At 47.8% G+C, this 18957-nt stretch overlaps 7 protein-coding genes across 7 annotated transcripts; 4 read left to right on the top strand and 3 right to left on the bottom strand.

Annotated features, from left to right (window-relative positions):
• Positions 1–351: 351 nt before the first annotated feature.
• On the top strand, positions 352–4293 carry ANOM_005442 (uncharacterized protein; the record flags this gene model as incomplete). Its single annotated transcript, XM_015550699.1, has 8 exons — positions 352–1208; positions 1705–1799; positions 1876–2285; positions 2336–2416; positions 2470–3077; positions 3125–3313; positions 3367–3678; positions 3789–4293. 8 exons carry the CDS (start codon positions 352–354, stop codon positions 4291–4293), a joined length of 3057 nt encoding a protein of 1018 aa, XP_015408515.1.
• Positions 4294–5115: 822 nt separating this feature from the next.
• ANOM_005443 (uncharacterized protein) lies at positions 5116–5914 on the top strand (the record flags this gene model as incomplete). The annotated part of the gene is made up of 2 exons (XM_015550700.1): positions 5116–5476; positions 5520–5914. The coding sequence occupies 2 exons, from the start codon at positions 5116–5118 to the stop codon at positions 5912–5914; spliced, it is 756 nt and encodes a 251-aa protein (XP_015408516.1).
• Positions 5915–6324: 410 nt separating this feature from the next.
• ANOM_005444 (uncharacterized protein) lies at positions 6325–8844 on the bottom strand (the record flags this gene model as incomplete). The annotated part of the gene is made up of 5 exons (XM_015550701.1): positions 6325–6411; positions 6486–6575; positions 6645–6928; positions 6997–8251; positions 8305–8844. 5 exons carry the CDS (start codon positions 8842–8844, stop codon positions 6325–6327), a joined length of 2256 nt encoding a protein of 751 aa, XP_015408509.1.
• A 708-nt stretch (positions 8845–9552) lies between these two features.
• ANOM_005445 (O-methyltransferase) lies at positions 9553–10254 on the top strand (the record flags this gene model as incomplete). The annotated part of the gene is made up of 1 exon (XM_015550702.1): positions 9553–10254. The coding sequence occupies one exon, from the start codon at positions 9553–9555 to the stop codon at positions 10252–10254; it is 702 nt and encodes a 233-aa protein (XP_015408510.1).
• A 289-nt stretch (positions 10255–10543) lies between these two features.
• Positions 10544–12480, bottom strand: ANOM_005446 (potassium channel family protein; the record flags this gene model as incomplete). The annotated part of the gene is made up of 2 exons (XM_015550703.1): positions 10544–12301; positions 12355–12480. The coding sequence occupies 2 exons, from the start codon at positions 12478–12480 to the stop codon at positions 10544–10546; spliced, it is 1884 nt and encodes a 627-aa protein (XP_015408511.1).
• A 611-nt stretch (positions 12481–13091) lies between these two features.
• Positions 13092–14105, bottom strand: ANOM_005447 (amidohydrolase family protein; the record flags this gene model as incomplete). The annotated part of the gene is made up of 3 exons (XM_015550704.1): positions 13092–13230; positions 13315–13990; positions 14051–14105. 3 exons carry the CDS (start codon positions 14103–14105, stop codon positions 13092–13094), a joined length of 870 nt encoding a protein of 289 aa, XP_015408512.1.
• Positions 14106–16621: 2516 nt separating this feature from the next.
• On the top strand, positions 16622–17965 carry ANOM_005448 (putative lipase 2 precursor; the record flags this gene model as incomplete). The annotated part of the gene is made up of 1 exon (XM_015550705.1): positions 16622–17965. The coding sequence occupies one exon, from the start codon at positions 16622–16624 to the stop codon at positions 17963–17965; it is 1344 nt and encodes a 447-aa protein (XP_015408517.1).
• Positions 17966–18957: the final 992 nt, after the last annotated feature.

Below are 18957 nucleotides of genomic sequence, written 5' to 3' on the forward strand. Positions count from 1 at the left end.
CGACACGAAGGATTGTAACACCCCGCATGGAGCTAACTTACGCTTGGACACTCCGCAAACTTGATCATCTTACTCTAGCGAACGGGGACCCTGAAAGATCGCCATCGAGCTACCCCGCTATTACACCACTCGAAAGGATCCGCGGATGATGTTCTATCGAACTCGAGTGGCGCTGTCGGCGGTCCGTCCGGTCCGCGGTATCTAGTATGCATAAGCATCCGAATACCAGTACAGCATGTGTTGTTAGAGTGTATGGGAAATGTCAGTGTTGATATATAAATATTAGGACGTGAGCAGATTGAACATTTGAGCTAATCTAATTAAGACAATACTATTCCAATATCCTTCAAAATGGATGAAAAGAGCGACATTACCACGAAAAATGAAAAAGCCAATGACACCGACGAACAGCTCCTCAGGGAGCTCGAGAACCCTCAGAAAATCAAGAAAATAGTTCGCGAAGGCATCCTGCTCGCTGGTGGCGGAGCGGCTATTCTCCTTCAAGTTGCCATGCCGGGCGTTGGCAAAGGCGTTGATGAACACAGTAACTTCTCCTATCGTCCACTGGATCGACTCCGCACGACTATGACATACGTCTACTGCATGGCGTTCGGCACCCCAGAGGAAAAGAAGATCATCATTGAGATGGTCCACAAAGCACATTCCGTTGTCAAGGGCCCCGACTACTCGGCCGACGATCCACACCTGCAGGTCTGGGTGGCGGCGACTCTCTACGCTGTTGGGATTGATTTGTACGAGCAGGTCTTTGGGCGCATGGATGAGGCCACTGCCGAGGCAACCTATCGTGAATATGCCGTTCTTGCGGTTTCACTCCGTGTCAAGCCAGAGATGTGGCCGCCAACTCGCGAGGCGTTCTGGGTCTATTGGAACGAACAGATCAACAAGATACAGCATCGGATAACCCCACAGGCAAAGAACGTTGCCAAGGATCTACTGTTTAACAAACAAGTTCCTTTCATAATCCGTGTTTCCATGCCACTGGTGCGGCTGATGACCGCAGACTTGCTGCCAGAGGGGATCCGCGAGGGGTATGGGCTCAAGACCAGTAGGACGCGAAGGGGAATGCAGAAGGTGGTTCGGGGGATGACGAAGGTTGTGTACCCTGCTACACCTAGCTTCATTCGGACCTACCCTATGCGGTACTATCTGAAGGATATGCGGAAGAGAATGAAGAAGGCCCAACATAGGTAGATGTGTTTAGCGTACTGTTTGCTGTGGAGTGTTTTTGTTTTTAGCCTTCACATGGCGAGTGGGGCCGAGATCCGAATATGCCGCGGGATTATCTGTGGGGTATCGGCACCAGGAATAGATTTTTAATTAAGAAATAGATACGTTATAACTCTCAGGTCTAGGTTTGAGCACGTAAAGAGGGGTAACCCTAAGGAACTGGCGTTAGCACGCAGGCCGCCACGCTGATCCCTGGGTCATGTGCGCCTCTATTGGCAGATTGTGCTCGGAAATATTAAACCTCACTCGACCAGGAGGATCGACAACGTCTAGCTCCATCTGGGGAATATTTGAAGTGCCGAAGGGCGGGGAAGTCTCCTCCCCCCGGATCCATGCTTGAACACCTCTCACTTTCACATTCACGATCGCCATCCATCGAGATTGTCACTTCATTGACCGATGTGGCAACGAACTAAACGGGCCCCCCGAGCCTGTTATTGGTGTCGACATCGCAAGGTCCGATGCGACGCATCTATCCATGGCTGTCCTTGTACGAGATGTCGCCAGGATGGTCGACGTGACTGCACACTCGGGTCCAGATCTGGCAGGCAGTATGTGCCGACACCTGCTTCCTGACTTCCTGTCGTAGCTAATTCCTTCCTAGTGCTGCAAGGTCTGTAATTACAGACCAAGATGCCCCTCGAAGAGACGATGCCATCGACGGTACCGCTAAACAAATTATACGCCCAGAGGAGCCCATCGATGGGCTGTATGGTGGCCTTGGAAATGCGGCTGGAATAGAAACGTCCGTCGATCTCACGGCCCCCAGCAGCGTATCATTCTTCTTTTGCCCTTTCCTCACACTCAACGGTTTGGCCGTCCTACCTCAGGAAGATGTGGCATACTTGGCTTCAAAGGGGTCTTTGAGTGTTCCAGACTGGTCCACGATCAATGAATTCGCGAGGCAGTATTTTCTCAACATTCATCCTTGTCTTCCAGCACTGGATGAGGCAGAGTTTTGGCGTATCTCTGCTAACTCCCCTTCACACACAATATCATTATTTGTTTTACAAGCTCTTCTATTTTCCAGTTGTCCTGTACGTACACACTCTCGCCTTTTGGCATATAATCTTACTAACAACATCAGTATGTTCCCTTACAAACGCTCCAAAAATGTGGATTCAGTGATAGACGCAAAGCCAGAATAATATTCTACGATCGTGCTAAGGTAGCTAGCCCTACTATATTTCGTGCCTGTTGGACGGTCACTAATTGCGTCAGCTACTATTCGATCTCCAAGCAGAAGATGATGCCTTCGCCAAAGCCCAAGGCTCCGCTCTTCTCGCCCACCACACGTCCGCTCAAGATCCCCAGGCCAGCAATATATGGTTGATGCGCGCTATCCAAAATGCTATGATTGTGGGCTGCGGACCAGGCCCTGGTGATAGTCAGATCAACTTATCCATGATGAAACGGTTGTGGTGGTCTATGGTGCTGCGTGATCGGGTTCTATCTATCGGGCTCCGCCGTCGTCCTCAAATCACATCAGTAGAATTCAACATGGGGGCAAACTGGCTTACAGAAGAGGATTTCGCGGATGAAATAGTAAATTCTCGAGTATACGATCCGGAGCTCAAGATTCAACTGTTTCAGGTCCTGCAGGAACAATGCAAACTAGCGGTTCTTCTCACCGATATGGTCGCGCTGGTCTTTTCCTCGCAGGGGGTATCATCCCCGTCACTTTCTTTGACCGAATTCCAGGCCGTTCTCGCTGCCATCCGCCGGATCAAGCGGTATCTGACGAAATGGGAGGCTGTTTCGATTGTTCCACCGTCTACCAGCCACGAGACCGTTACCTTCTTTACTCATCTGACTTGGATGTATTACTAGTAGGTTAACCCCGCGCCTTGCCTATACCGGTTTCTGATTGTTTTAGTGCCGCCCGTGTTGATCTAGCCCAATACGAGGCGTTGATTATCGAGAAGCATTTGAGCTTCACCGGAACTAACTATAGAGGCCAATTGCTAGAAACTGGCGCAGATCTCCGCAAAGCCATGACTGGTTTAACAAGTGCCATAGAGTTTTTCTGTGGCCAGGGACGTGCAGAGCGGATGCCTCTGAGCGTGTAAGCTTCCTCTTACTGTTGATTGGCAATAGGCACTCACACTGACAATGCAGTCTGGCCTATACCGCCGTGCCCCTCGTTCTTGCTGCCATCGATGTGAAGCTCTCTCCCTCGCAGGCAGAAATGACGATCCGAAAGCGTCGTCTCGATCGCCTGGGAGAGATTGTTCGACATTCGAGAATGCTTTATGACGTGGCTGATTATGTGGCTGCTGGGACCAACCATATTCTGCAGTTGGCGTACATTACTACACAAGAAGCTTTTCTACGATGCGGAACAAACGCCATCGGCTCCTCACAGATGGTGATAGAACCGCCATCTGTCGGCATGTCACTTGGTACTACTGCGAAAAGAGTGACGAACTGGTATGACGCCTTCCTTAGTAGTCCTCGGGCATACCTGCGGATATCTATAACCCTTGACTATAGCCTTGCAACTGGCCGTCTGCCGTATGACAATGCACTACCCCTGCTAGTGCGTCAGACGCCCTGGGCCAAGAAGCAACAAAGGCTGCCGTGGACCATTGGCTGGAGACATACGACACTTCACAATGCCCGGAGATTGCTCCAAATGGTAGGCTGACCGAGGATGTCGGTTCCATATCCCAGATAGACAGTTTGCCAGAGGAGCAGGCCGCCGATAGCCCAGAAGACGACAGCTCCGAGAGCCGACATGATGATGTATTCAAATTCATCACAGCTATTGGAGAGTCCATCAGGGAAACCGCCTATGAGGTGGAAGCCAGTTGCAGTCCGGAAGAGACTAATGTTGGAGAGGCTGCTATCAACCTGAATTTCTTCGAGTTTGGCAGTCCGCAGTCGGACGATATAACGGAGATGCATGCACTCAGCGGGGACTCCTCTCGACATCTAGGGACGGGTGCATCTCTCTCCGGGAAAGATCGATCTGATGATGGTGGTTTTGGTCCTACGGGATTTCAGTCTATATACACTTCCTTGCTGCGAGACTCTGTGGTTTGATAATTCGTATAATATCGCTTCCTATCTATAGTTTTATTCATTCCTATCTGAGTCTCCCACATCAGCAGCACTTAATTATGACAAATAACAATGCTGGCTATTTGACTTTTGATACGTCAGGGTTTCCATGTAATAGCTACATGGTGATCTATCGCCTCTCCAGGCATGCTAGGGAAAGAGGGGGCATATTCCCCGGTTATATCCGTAGTACAGTCTACTTACTGTCGATCCAAAATGCAGACTTTAGTCATGATATCCAGAGCGTATGGTGTTCCTTGCGGGGTGCCTCATGTTACACTATAATGCCCGGCATAGCGTTTGAATCTGTTAGCCCTAGTAGAATGGTAATCATTCTCAATCGGGTACTATTTCCTACTTGTATGCGGCTTGATCTAGGCTGCATCCATCAGATGAAGCTCTGGTATTACACCATTAACTGGATCCATACGGCTCTGTAGGATTCGCCACGAGTGGAGGGGGAGACAAAGATCTACGCAAGGTGACATGAGGAAAAACTGCACTCCCCCTTTAGCGATATGGATACCTGTAGCACAACTCACGTACTATCGAGCGAGTTCCATGGGGCGTCTTTCAGGCTGTGCCCTACCCTTATGCGTAGAGTCTGCCGAGATCCGCTATTCAATTAGGTTCCGGTTCCGGTTTATGCGGTCATTATATCCTCCCCCGCATAGTTCCCTGCATTCCAGTGATCTATGCGCAAAACAAACTGCATAAATACACATAGATATATGCTATAGCAATGGGAGTCTAAGCACGATGGAAGGGTATGGTTGACTATGGGACCTCGTGGTGTCCATCTCCATGGTCAGAATGTATCCCATCATCCAATATGTGACTCTCTTTCTCTTTGCCTTTCAGGTATATGGATCTAATCCAACAGAAGACAGCTCCGACCCGGTGCCTAGGGCTAGTCTCGATCTGGGTAGTATCTTTGAAGATATCTTCGGTAATCTTATACCAGAAGGAACAACAAACAGCACCTCGGAAAATGTTGGGAATGCTATTGATGGCCTGGTAGGCCTGTTCTCACCTACTCTCGTGAAGGATGCTGTATCATCCATCACCCACTTGGCAGACCTTTTCGACAACCAAACTTCAGTGGAGACAAAATCACTCGTTCAGATAGGAAATGACGAGCTCACAAAAGAGACAATAAAACACGGTTACAGGCCTACTGAACAATGCAAATGGCCCCCTTACTGCAGACAATGTGGAATCGATCAACAACCTACTTGAAGAAGCATCCCCTCTGCTCACAGAGCGGTTCTTAAATGAGATAAACAACCTACTTAACAACACAAGCAACCTCCCGACGTCTTCATTTGTCAAGGAAACCAAATCACTCATCGCCGATGTCAACCCGCTGGTCTCTGATTCATCCTCCAACTCATCTGCTATTGATATCCCGCAATTACTCTCATCTGTCAATCAGTACATCACGCCGCATGCCGACAACATCGGAAACTTACTCACTAACGCCAATGACCTCCTTCCCAAAGACCTGGCAAAGCAAATCGCGAGTCTTATACAAGAGGCTAACAGTTTCCTCTCATCTAACCCCGATGTCATTCAACCTCTCCTGAACACCTCGATTGATTGACCCAACGGTCGTCGGTCAAGTTAAAAACCTTACTGAACATGCACATACTCTCCTATACCCTAATCGTACCAATACAATTACCGTTCTGATTGATGGTGTCAGCGATGTAAGTCTGTCCTATAAGCGAATCCTGTGTACAATACTAATATCAACCAGCTATTCCCCAAAGTGATGCAGATATTCGATGATTTGAAGCCTTTGAATCTGACTGGTATATTGTCGGAGTTAACACAGGCTTGATGATTATCTGAATGTTTAAATGCACTAGTCCTATGACATGATCTACATAATGAATAATAATGAAGACACCAATGATGATTGACCCTCTCATATTTACGCACTCATCATAGCTGTACTGATTAGTTCAGTGAACTTTTCTGTATACCGTATAACTTTGGTTGTTGATTAGTCTATGCTACCTCCCACAGATCGTCGAATGTCCAAGCGGCAGGATCGCCGAAGAAATATTGCTCCATCGATTGAACAGTTGGATCAAACTATAACATATTAATATGCATATAAGTAATTACCAGGAACAGGGAGAAGCGTTGAGGGAGCTTTCATGACGAACCTGAGAAAACCCCACATCGTCCAAGGACATCTCCGTTGGGTCCAGCACATTATCACTGGTAAACTGGCACTCAGCTTCGGAGGGTTCACCCTATGGAAGGCTACTTAGCATATGTGCTTCCTTATACAAACGTCCAGGAAATTATTTGAGTTGAGCTACCTGTCTGAATTGTGAGGAATAGATCTTCTCCTTGGCGCGAGGGAACTGTTCTTGTGATGCAAGTACTCGGTAATATTGTTTGACGACTTGGTTAATTGCTTCCTGCTTGAGTGTGCTGGACTTTACCGGTTGTGACTGTGATCGCAAAAAGGAAATTGCAGCAGAAATGTACCAGTGATACGTGAATCCGGTTCCAAGATAAGTGATGCTGTCCTCCAACATGGACAGCGCATTCTGGATATATTGCAATATTGCATTCTGGTCGATTGGGACACATATATCGGCTGTACTAGAGTTTAACATATAAAATCTTATGTAGAAGAATACCAGTACCTCAGTGGAAATAACTTACCCTTGATTCCTGAGGATATAAATGCGTAGTGAGAAAGGTTTAATGCTCCGCGGAAGTAGTCATGTCTCAAAAGCAATAGCATGGGATTCCCAGCCTGTACCAGCCGCCAATGCTGGTCAATCATGCTGGCAGCGGCATTGAAACAAACCATCCTTGATACTGTGTATCGTGTATTATTTTCTGCCTTTCTAGCAAAGGGGGCGTGGAGTAAGACAAGGAACTGCCGCAGTTGCAGATCTAGGACTACCCTTGCCATCTGAGATAGGCCTTTGTCATTAGTATCATCGCTGTTGTCGCTTGAAGAGGGAAGCTTCTTAAGTTCACTCATGATCATGTCTTCGTATCTGAGGATATCCTCATATGGCAAATCCGAGGTCAGATCATTCATCCGAGAATTTAAGGACACGCGCAAGTCCAGGCTGTTCCTACATAACCGCAAGAACAAAGTCGATGTACGATGCCCAGGCGATCCTTGTGTCTCTGTAGAACAGGATTCGGGTCTCAGACCTTCATCGTCGATATCAACCGGAGGAGCACAATCCATTTGGATCGCAGCTAAGGCTGATGGCAGTCCTCGCTCGACCGAAGCCTGTAGCTCCAACTCAGTCATTGTCGCCCACAGTCTCCGGCGAATCTCCTGGTCGAAAAAAGATATCTTGCCCCCCAGACGGCTTGGGTCGCGATGAAAGCCAGCCGCCATTCCCTCTCTCACCAGGTCACCCGCCACCGACCACATGCGCTTCTTCTTGTAGCGGCACATTTGTTTTGCAAGCACGAGTAGACAGCGAATCTGCCATATGACCAGGTAGATATTCTTCTTGCTCTGCTTTGCAAGCCACGCTTCGGCCGTTTCAATCCACAGCGATCCCCGTTCTCGACCGAGACTACTGCTACCCACGTAAGTTCGGTCAGTTGTCGTTGTGCAGCTGACGGTGGCCATGATCAATAGAATGAGGACAATGAATCCTGGTTTTGCAGCTGATCGATCCTTCTGCAACTGGTCATACTCCTCCATGAAAGTCGGCCTGTGCACAATTCTGTGCATCGTTTCGAATGTTTCGAAATATAGCCGAATGGCTGCGTCCATCTGTTCCTGGTCTGGGAGCAGCAGCAACAAGTCCGCAGTTTTGACCGCAAGGTTGTTGGGTTTCTCATACTTCCATTTCGTGTCCAATGCTTTCAGTTCTTTCTGGACACCGGGTAAAGAAGCATGGTGCTTGATCGTCTCCTTCATGTAAGCCCGAAGCTCGGGGAACTGGATTGCAAATAAGCATTTCAGTCAAAGGACAATCTGATAGCAGCGCTTACATGGCCGATCAAACTAGTGGGGTTTGTACTCCCATAATACTGTGTCTTGTAATTCTTCCCTCGGAAGATGACAGCCTCAGTTGACATTGGTTCGGGGGGATACGTCAGTTCAGTTACGTCGGCTTTAATGGCCGGACGCTCTTTACTGGTCGTAGCTCCATCAACATCACCACCTATCAGCTGCCAAGTACCTGCGTGTTCTGTCAAGTCCTGCACAATGGGTCGAGTGTTATCGTCTGCCCTATAGCCTTCTACCGAAGCAGACGATGTAGTGTTCCCAAGGACCGGGGTAGCGGGTGTGTTTTCCCCCAGCACAACTGTTCTTCGCTGACTGTTACGCGACGGGACAGGAGCATCCTCGTACGAGCAAGAATCAGAGTTCCCGGTTTTTCGACACCGACTGCAGGACGGATATTCACGGTCGCAAGCAAGTTTCCGTCGTCGGCACAGAGAGCAAGACAAGGGTCTCCGCTTTCTCCGGGCGATTGGTCGTCTTGGCGCTGTCGGCTCGGACATCCGCTGAGCTTTATTGGGTAGCATTGTACCCCTCAAGCAGAAGAACAGGCTTCCTATTATCAGATCGGAGTTGGGATCTTATCAGATGATGAAGTGGTGAACGGAGGTCCGAGGGGGTCGCGGAGATATAAGTCGTGACGTTGCTCAGCGTCGGAGAAAACATGTGTGCCTCGGCGATAACGGTTCGGCGATAAGAACGATTATCAAGCAAGATCACGATCAGATAACGAGCACGCTCTCCACAGACGATGACATACCTGGCAGAGAGGCTTAGATATAGCTTTGCTCAAGTGATATAACCATCTAGTACAGCCAGAGGGCAGTCTTTGCGATATAACCAAGTGTAATGATTAACGTTAAGCTATACATATCAACAGAATGGCCTTGCCTCTCGGGTTGCAACAAATGCCTATTGGATTTCAAAGTACTCAATTTGAATGAATCTTCGCGAAATTGCGACTTCAAACTGCAGTAAGATGCTGATCAAAGACTACGGATAATCATTAAATCGCCCCAGTCATGAAGAGTTGCCAAGCCTTACTCATCTTGACCATATCGGAGATAGTGTTTCTATGCCAACATGAACCTCCGAGGAACGAACAGCATTTATATAAAGCTCATCGATCTCATCGATAGAATTTAACCCGCATATTCTTCACAATCCCCAACAACCAAGTCGCTCGAACCTACCTTAGCACCATCCAACACAGCCGATTTTATTAAACCATCAAGATGGCCCCAACCACCACGCTCCAAAAGGAAGTGGATTCCTACGCCGTTTCCCATCTGGTCCCAACCGACCAAGCCCTAACCGACACTATCTCCAACTGCGCCAAAAATGGAATACCACCAATTGCCGTCTCCCCAGCCCAGGGCAAATTCCTTTCCCTGCTGACCAAGATGTCAGGCGCCCACAACGTACTGGAAGTCGGCACCTTGGGCGGATACTCCAGCATCTGGTTCGCCCGGGCCCTCAATGCCAATGGCAATAAGGGAAAGGTGACTAGCATCGAAATTCTTGAAGACAGACGAGAGCTTGCTATCCAGAATCTGCGCAATGCTGGGGTGAAAGTTCCAGACGAGGCTGAGGTGTTGCTCGGACCTGGGCTGGAGGTGTTGCCCCGGTTAGAGGAGGAAATTCAGCAAGGGAAGCGATCGAAGTTTGACTTTGTGTTTATTGATGCGGATTGGGATAATCAGTGGCAATATTTCGACTATGGTGTTAAACTAGCGAAGGGTCCTGGGGCTGTCATATTGGTCGACAATGCAGTTCAGAGTATGCTGGAAGACGGAATTGTGGGCCCGGAGAAACGTAAAGAGGGAGCGATATCTCTGGTGGAAAAGGTTGGGCAGGATACGCGAGTAGAAGCGGCCCTTGTACAGACTCTGGGTGCAAAGAACCATGATGGCTTCTTGATGGCTTTGGTGGTGTGACTTTATCGTTCTGAAGTACTCGAGGGTGAATTGTACGCTCAAGCCACCACCACATGTATTGAGAGCATTTGAATATTTAATGATATAGCAGATAATCCAGCCAGCATCTCTCGGGTCTCGCAAGGTGTCTAGAATCAATATAGATTGCGGGTCGGCTACGAGCTAGCATATTACTAGAAGAGTACAAGTGCCGCGTTGTTACAACCTCTTAGAAGTGCTTTATTTGAAGATCCGTGCAGATCATATTCAATATTATATTCCACCTGTCCATTTCGTATATATTCCTTCTTTAAGGTGCACTCGCTTCAGTCTTCCTCAAATCCGCACAAAGCCTCTCTGTCAACAACTTGAGCATCAACAAGGTTTCATTCTTCCTTTCCATCGCTGCTTTTTCCTCACTGATAAAGCCCTCACTCGCGCGCAGTGTGGTATGATTCATAATCTCAGGATAAACGGGTACGACTGAACTACCCGCCTCGCCATCTCGCGAATGGAGTAGGGACAGGACCCACGGCCAATCACGGCGAGGGTCCTGCTCACTGTCTCCGTCCATGAGCGCTGTTACGAGCTTGCTGATTTCTTCAGCTAGTAGAAGCACGTACTGTCCAGTTTCATGCACCGACTGGGACAACTGAAGGTCGTTAGCCGGAAAAGTGGTCGTTGTTCCTATTGTACTCAGGTCCATGGACCGCTTGCTCAACTTTGACGACAATTCAGCATTTTTTTCGATATCCCTACAATTGCTTCGGGATCCTGGATCTGACCCACTACGCCTCTTGATTCTCGATTTGCCTAGTGTCAAGATATAACCAGCAAAGTAAACAGCCGTTCGCACACCTATGTCGCCCATGGCAGTGACGAGATTGGTCAGAACGGGAATAGCAAGCAGAGACCAGAAGACGAAGAAAACCTTGCCAAAGTTGCTGGTAGGGTAGAAGTCTCCATAGCCAATGGTTGTTAACGAAGTGTATGTAAAGTAAAGGGCGATGAAGTACGTCCAGCCCTCGCTGCGTTCCGATCGACGAAATACCGCGGCACTGAGAAGCCACAGGACAAACCATGCCAAGACGAAAAAGAGAAGGGCCTTCACTTGGACTCTTCGGTTGAAATCAGATCGGATGCGCTGAAGCTCCGCCACGTCACTTGTTTGAGGCAGCGTGGCCGTGGATAATATGCTGGATAATGTTATACTGTCTCTGTGTTCGTCATGAGCCGGCCTTGTTGAGTTCTTTCCTTTCAGAAGCTCGCTGCGCGCTTCTTGGAGCTCCAGTCTTAGTTTCATACGTCTGAGACTCTTCCCGAATGATCTTATAGAGTTCACAACGAGACCCAACGTTATAATCCCGACAGTAGCGTACGGGAATAGCAGACTTCTTCCGAGATGTGTCTTGGGGACAATATTCCCGATTCCAATAGTGAGAACGGTGTAGTCGGTAAAGTACAATGCGTCCATAAAAGACCAACCCTCAATAGCGCTGTACACACCTGCACCACCTGTAAGAACGGTTATAAAAGTGATAGTTCGCAGGATGATGCTAGTATATTCGACCGTTCGCCTGTCCTGACGGCTTAAGGAAACCAAGCGCACAGTGGCAGTATAAGCTGATAGTAAAACTGCAATGAAAATATACAAACTTGCAGCTATAATACCGTAGAAGTAGCCCTGTGTATACTTCAATGAGTCTCGTGGTTGCACTATTGGATGTTGCCGGAGAGTAACGCCTATGAGGCTGAACAATAACGCTCCTGCCGCTAACCAACCCAATATTGTCACAGTGAATCCTATCTGCGGGTTTCGTTTGCACATCATTGTCAATATTAGTACGATGTACGAGATGGCAGCCAGAGCTAGGGATACCGCTTTAAGTGCGACCATCCTGAAATATTTACTGACCGTTAAACCCCGGGAGAAAAGAAAAGAGTGGAATGATACACACCAAGTCGGTTGAGATAATATGTTGATGCTCCCGTCAACATTTTCCATTTCTTGCCATCCTTGGGAGACAGTGCAGATATTGAACATGATTGCCATCGCACATAGCGTTCCCTATATATCTGTTAAATGGCTGCAGGCGAGATTGGGATGGAGATGACAATTACCGCCAAAACAGGAAATGGTGCTGTACTACGCCACCAGCGACCGGGCACACTGTTTGAGGGGTCAGAGAGCTCAACGGCATTGCGAGATTCTCCCTTTAGTCTCATTGATTTCCTGCGCTTCGACATAGATGAAACCTTATCATGGTAGTTCTGTGATGCTGCTACTTGCCTACCGCTGCGGATTAACACAGCTAGGCACAGATAGGTAGAAGTGAGCTCGAACACGTGCTACAATTCTTTTTGATAGTTAAATAGTTAGAGATGTTAGGTTATATATAGCGGTCATTGGCTGAACTTAAATGAAACTCGATCCATGGTTATGGCCGAGCACGAGGAAGTCTGGAGCCCTCACCCCTACAATGCCTATTGATGTTACCTAATGTCTCCCCTAGGGTCCAGTAAAGTGTGAATACTGAGAGTAATTTTAATTAGAGTATAGGAACATAGCATAGACTATGACAAAGTTATAAAGATATACATCTTTCTCTCTTTGGAAATTATAAATTGAATATGGAGATTAGAGAAGCACAAGAATTTAGTGCATATTCATTTCTTGATTTCTTTATAAAGCCCTCGGGGCTCAGAGGTATCCAGCAACAGGAAGAAGAAAATAAAGGAACAGAAACAAGTCCACGGAGAGAATTTGTAACCCCTTTTAATACATGATCGCTCCTACTTCCCCCTCGTTTTCCATTTTGGATTTATGTGCATTCACGAAACAAGCCGCCAAAGGTTCTTCACTGGGAGGAAAGGCGAGGGAATAATTTGAGGGCATTGTCACGGCTAATCTTCTGTGCATCTTGCTTCGAGAGATTAGCCTCACTCAGCTCCTTGCTAAACCGCCTAACCGTAGCCTCAGGGGCATACGGGAAATCACTTCCAAAAAGAATATGATCAGAAGGAGCAAACCTCTGCAGGAGAGGCAACGCAAATAAGGAGTCTGTCAGGGCCAAATCATACTAGAACATTCGTGCATTCTCAATAAAATGTTCAGGTGTCATGGTAGACAGATTGAGATCTTTTAGCATGATTGCTGGACGTCTGGCCAGCCAAGGCAGATTTCCGCCACCGTGAGACAAGATAATCTTGCAATTACTATACTTTCTCACAGTATCAGTAGTGATAAGATCAACAGCTGTACGAGTTGTTTCATGTGGATAATCAATCATTGGCTGGGGAAGCATTTTGTTGACAAGATTGGTATCCACTGGATGAGTCGGGTGAACAAATACCACCGCAGCACGTCGGTTCAGTTCTTCCCATATAGGCTGGATCGCAGGATGTCCTAAATAATAATTACCGTTGCCATAACGGGTAAAGAGGGTAACACCGTCAGCTTGAAGAGTATCAAAGGCATACTGAATTTCCTTAAGCGCAGCCTCAGTATCAAGAATATCCGGTAGCGTAGCAAAGAACCCGTAATTCTTAGGATGTTTGTCTCTCAGAGACTTCCCAAACTCATTGCACTCTCTGGCAAGACGGGCAGAGTCAGCTCCCTTGAGAATTCCTGTACCAGGAGCAGTCACGGATAGAATTGCTGTTTCAATATCACAATCTTTGCAAATGTTTTGGTCCATGTCAAGGGACCAAGCGGGCGTAGGCCATCCGGAGGGATCACCACCAGTTTTTTCAAGGGCTTAAGAATTAGATTATTAGTCTCAAAGGTATCTCTCAATGTACGAAAGATAAAACACACCTTGCAAATAGGGAGGGGGGATATAGTGATGATGCACATCAATACGCTGTGCCATTATGACGGGTTCTTGCAACGATCTCTTGTAGTAAATTCACCTCCGAGTTCTCATAACTTGTTGCTGGCATTATACAAAGTCTTGGAAGCGAACATTGGTTCTACTTATATAACCTCTCTGGATCATGGAGTGCATAGATGAATTGTATGCTTCGGGCTTCGCGGATACCCCGGAAGGCCGGGTAAGGTTGTATTTCGTCATATATTTTCTCGCACTGAATCAATTACATGAAAGATACTCCATCCGAAAATAACACACTTGAGCTTCGGCCCCTGATTAGCTGCCCCTGGCGATGGGTCTTCCTTGAGTTGCTGCTTTACTAATTACGTAGAAGAACATAATTGCGATCATCGTTGTACTATGACGTCTCGCACTGCCGAGTCCCGAGGCTACGGGTCTCAATACGGCAGATGTATACTGCCATCACTCTATATGCTGACCCTGGGACAGGTCCCCACGATAATGAGTGAACAGTTAGTCCATACTACCGGATTTGGGATCTAACCAGATGTAGACATAGACAGGTTCTTAGTATGCTGAGTACTGTAGTACTGCGCAGTAGCTTCTATGACCCTGGTATGTAACTCCACCTTTAGACCTGTCGTGGGTCCGGATGATTATTCCTTAGAGAATCGATAGTTCCAAAGTCAAAGTGATGATCATCTCTTACGATCATGTTTACGGAGTACAGCCTAGCCTAGACTTGCCGTTTTACCGCGGGGATCCAGGTATATGCCCAGTTTACACGCCGGGGGAGGTGTAACGGCGGGTTCTATATAAGTCAGTCCCAGGGCTTCGGGATCGTTGATCCCGAATTATTCTGACCTTTTGGCCTTGTGGAATAAGGTGCCCTGGCTCTATCTCTTACAGGAGATGATCTTTATTGTCCCAGAACAAGACAAGTAAATACGCCAATCAAAACAACAGCCTTTAGCGAATCAAACCCAGGCGATACCCAAAATGAAAATAAGAATACAATATCGTAGAATAAAATACAACAAAATATTAAGAAATAGTGGAAATAAATTAACAGACCGCGTTTAGTACTTAGAAAAATCAACGCTTAGTTGGGCAATTCACAAAGTGCCCTAAAGGATCCTTGGGAAGTGGATCGGACTAAGACGTCGTTGCTGTCGCATTCCGATGGCCTCATTCCTAGATCATTGTCTTATTCTTCCTAAAGAGCAGTGGCAGGGTTGTTTCGGGCATATTCTATTGATCTTCAGTCGATTGCTTAATTACGGTGGGGAAAAGCTTACCAGTTGACCCGCGTTGCTTACCAGAGCTATGTAGGCCGGGCCGTGGATGGAGACATACACTAGGCACCAATCACCTAGCCCTTTCTTCTGCTTCCCTATCTATTGAGACTGTTACTGCTTTTGTCATCCACCGTGAACTTAACTGCCGTGTCATTGTCCCGTCTTCTCTCGTCAACCAATAGTCTTCATGTGTTCGGTCTGTATCCAGATGGTCTCGCGACCGACTTCCAGCGGTATGCGCCAAAAAGAATAGAGAAACACGTGGGCCCGGGATAAGGAGTTGATGAGCAATAGGAACACTCCAGGGCATGGGCAGCGACAACTATTTGGGCTGATATTGCGAGGGGGTCGGAAGGGAAAGAGGGTACATATCTAATTGACTGTACCATCGCAGAGCTAACAACGAATGGTTACGTCTCGCTTTATGCTGCCTGGGCCTACAATCCTGATGCGGAAGTGACGTTCTGGGCAACAGTAATCCAACTGCTCAATCGAAGGAATGAGTGAAGATCGGTCTAAAGTCTCAATAACCGTATCAGGCGATCTAGTCCATTATTGGTGGGAAGTTCAGTCTTGGCAGGCTGAGTTTACCCTAGGAGATGCTTTTCCCTGCCCCTTACTTGAATACGGAACCTTAACCTAGCATTCTAGATATGGTTGGGGTATTGATGTCGATCTTTGCGGGATCACAGTCCATCCCGGCTACGAGATCTCCAACGGACGGCATATTTGTTAGTATAAACATAATACCCCGGCCGATCAAGAGAAGATGCGATTCACAACCCGCTTGCCTCTCTTGGTTAGTTTATAGATCTTTTCTGTCGAGGCTCATCAGTAGGACAACACTCCCAATGTCTGGACTCGGAAGCCAAGGGATAAGAAGGTATGTTAATCATTTCCATGTGCTGTCCTCTCAATAATTTACTGCATAACGACTGGCTGGAGAGTAATCACAACCAGAAAAGCAATAAGGCATTCTAATATCTAGCTAGCGATTGGAAGATCAGTCGGCACAAGGAATGGATGAATTGAGATCTTATAGTATACCATCGAGGGAAACGCAGATCCTTATAAAATTGCTAGTACCATTGTTTATATACATGGATCGGAATGTATAACACGGAAAAATACACAGGGCAGTCAACGTTCTGGTGGTTTCCGTCAGCAGGTGTTATTTGATTGAAGTCTTCCCTCTTGTGCAGCTATACACATATTGCGACTGGAGCATCCACCGGTGCAGTCCCGCACATCATCAGGATGCTGGGGCTAGGATCCCTACTGTCATTCTTCTTTGTCTTCACGACATGTCTTGCCTACCCTGGTGGCCTGGCGAGTAGGGCCACAGTCACCCCTCCCAGTACAGACCCCTTCTACGAACCCCCGGCAGGATACGAGAACGAAGACCCAGGTACTATCCTGCGATACAGAAACGTACCACACCCGATCGCCCTAATCGACCCCATAAAGATGAAACTGGAAGCGGCATACCAAATCTTGTACCGATCCACGGACAACTGGGCCAACGCCACGGCAACAGTCACCACAGTTCTCGTCCCAGAAAATGCCAATACCTCGAGACTGCTGTCCTACCAGATTCCAGAGGACTCATCTGCCATTGACTGTGCACCATCATACGTCCTCCAAACCGGCATAGAAGACAACGACCTCCTTTCCAAAGTAGGAATCCAAAGTCACACAGTCCTATTTCGAGCAGCACTGGAAAAGGGCTGGATTGTGAGTATACCGGATCACGAGGGTCCCAAGGCCGCCTTTTTGGCAAATCGTCGTGCCGGCCATGCTGTTCTGGATGGGATTCGAGCCGTCCTTCGCTCTTCGGACTTTACTACTGTCTCCCCAAATGCATCCGTCGCGATGTGGGGTTATTCGGGAGGAAGTCTAGCAAGCGGATTCGCCGCTGAACTCCAGCCAACCTACGCCCCCGATCTGGACATGATCGTTGGCGCCGCGCTGGGAGGGCTTATCGGCGATATCGAGGTCGTCACATATACCGTTAACAAGGGCCCGTTTGTGGGGCTAGACTTTGGGGGCTTCAACGGCATAGCGCATGAATATCCCGACATCGCGGCGTTATACGAGGAGCAGCTTGTCGAGAGCAAAAAGGCGAAGTTCTACGATGCGAACCATAACTGTTTCGTGGCAAATGTCATCGAATACCCCTTCCAGGATATCTTCTCCTATTTCAAGGATCCTAGCATCCTAAGTTATCCTCAGATGCAGCAGGCCTTGAAGGATAACAACCTCGGACAGAATCCACCTAAGATACCGATCTTCGTGTACAAGGGGGCTCTCGATGAGATCAGTCCCGCCAGCACGGCGGAGATCGTTGCGTCGCGGTATTGTGCGGGCGGCACGGTGGTCAGATATAAGAATGTCTTGACACACGAGCATATACTTCTGCAAGCCGATGGGTTTCTGGAAGCGTTTGCTTGGCTAGAGGAGAGGATGAATGGCGAGGCTATGCAGTCAGATTGTTCGCATACTGATGAGTTGTTGCCAATCTCCGAGCCAGGCAGCCTGGGTGTAATAGCGCCCACCGTTGAGGGTGTAGGCAAAGATGTGGTCGGTACAATTCTTGGTTGACCAAGAAATGAGGCATTCACATGTACAAAATCCAGAGTCTTAGATTACTTTAGTATCATCATTCCCATAAAGTAATGTAGAATTGTTTGCTACCTCGTCACACCAAGCCAAGCATCACTGAATCCAAGGTGGGTCAAAGTGTAAACACACTAGCGCGTTTTGGCGACGCGTCAAAAAGTCCCAGCTTTTTCAACTACTGACCATTGGGATCAAAATGACAGCTTCCAAACCAGAAATTAGTGGCAATCGAAAGCCGAATACTGAGCTTTCTACCGAGACTCGGGCGGCTATTTTGTCTGCTCTAGAAAACCAGGAATCCCCGACTCAAATAAGCTAAGAGACTCGGCGTCAGTCGCAATATAATTTATGCAACCAAAAAACGCCTTCTACGCAGCAACGCCCTGCAGTCGCTCCCGAGAAAGGGTAGACCTACCAATCTGAGCCATTCTACTAAGCACTATATCCATCTACTAGCTCGCCGGAAGCCTGAGCTTAGCCATAAGGACCGATGTGCAAGCAGTAGTTCTGATATCTCGTCTTCAACAGTTAAGCGGGTTTTAAGGCAATTTCGTTTAGAAGAAGTGAGAAAGCAAGAGCGAATGCCCTTGGGACGTGAGATACCCAACAAAACAAGTTCAATTCGCGTGTGTGTGGTCGGAGGAATGTTTTATGCAAGGGGAAGGCCAAACCACGGTTGACCCTGGGAGCAAATGGAAAAAATGTGCAGTGTTGGGTAGGCTGGTTAGATTATTTAATCGAGATTTATACTCCATATGAAAGAACTTTATTAACGCTGTCAACAATACTCCGTAGATATGAACGTAACCAAGTATACACCAGAATTCTGTGTCTTCAGGAGAGCAGCAGAATCGGTACCCCGAACGTGCAGCGTCGCGCGAATTCCATCCCCGGAAATAACAAATATGCTGGTATCTTAGGTTCGGGGTCTCGGGTCCGGCTCGGATCCGAAACAACCACAGTTTCGAGTGTTC

The sequence above is a fragment of the Aspergillus nomiae genome (assembly GCF_001204775.2).
Source record: "Aspergillus nomiae NRRL 13137 chromosome Unknown contig00076, whole genome shotgun sequence".
NCBI lineage: Eukaryota > Fungi > Ascomycota > Eurotiomycetes > Eurotiales > Aspergillaceae > Aspergillus > Aspergillus nomiae.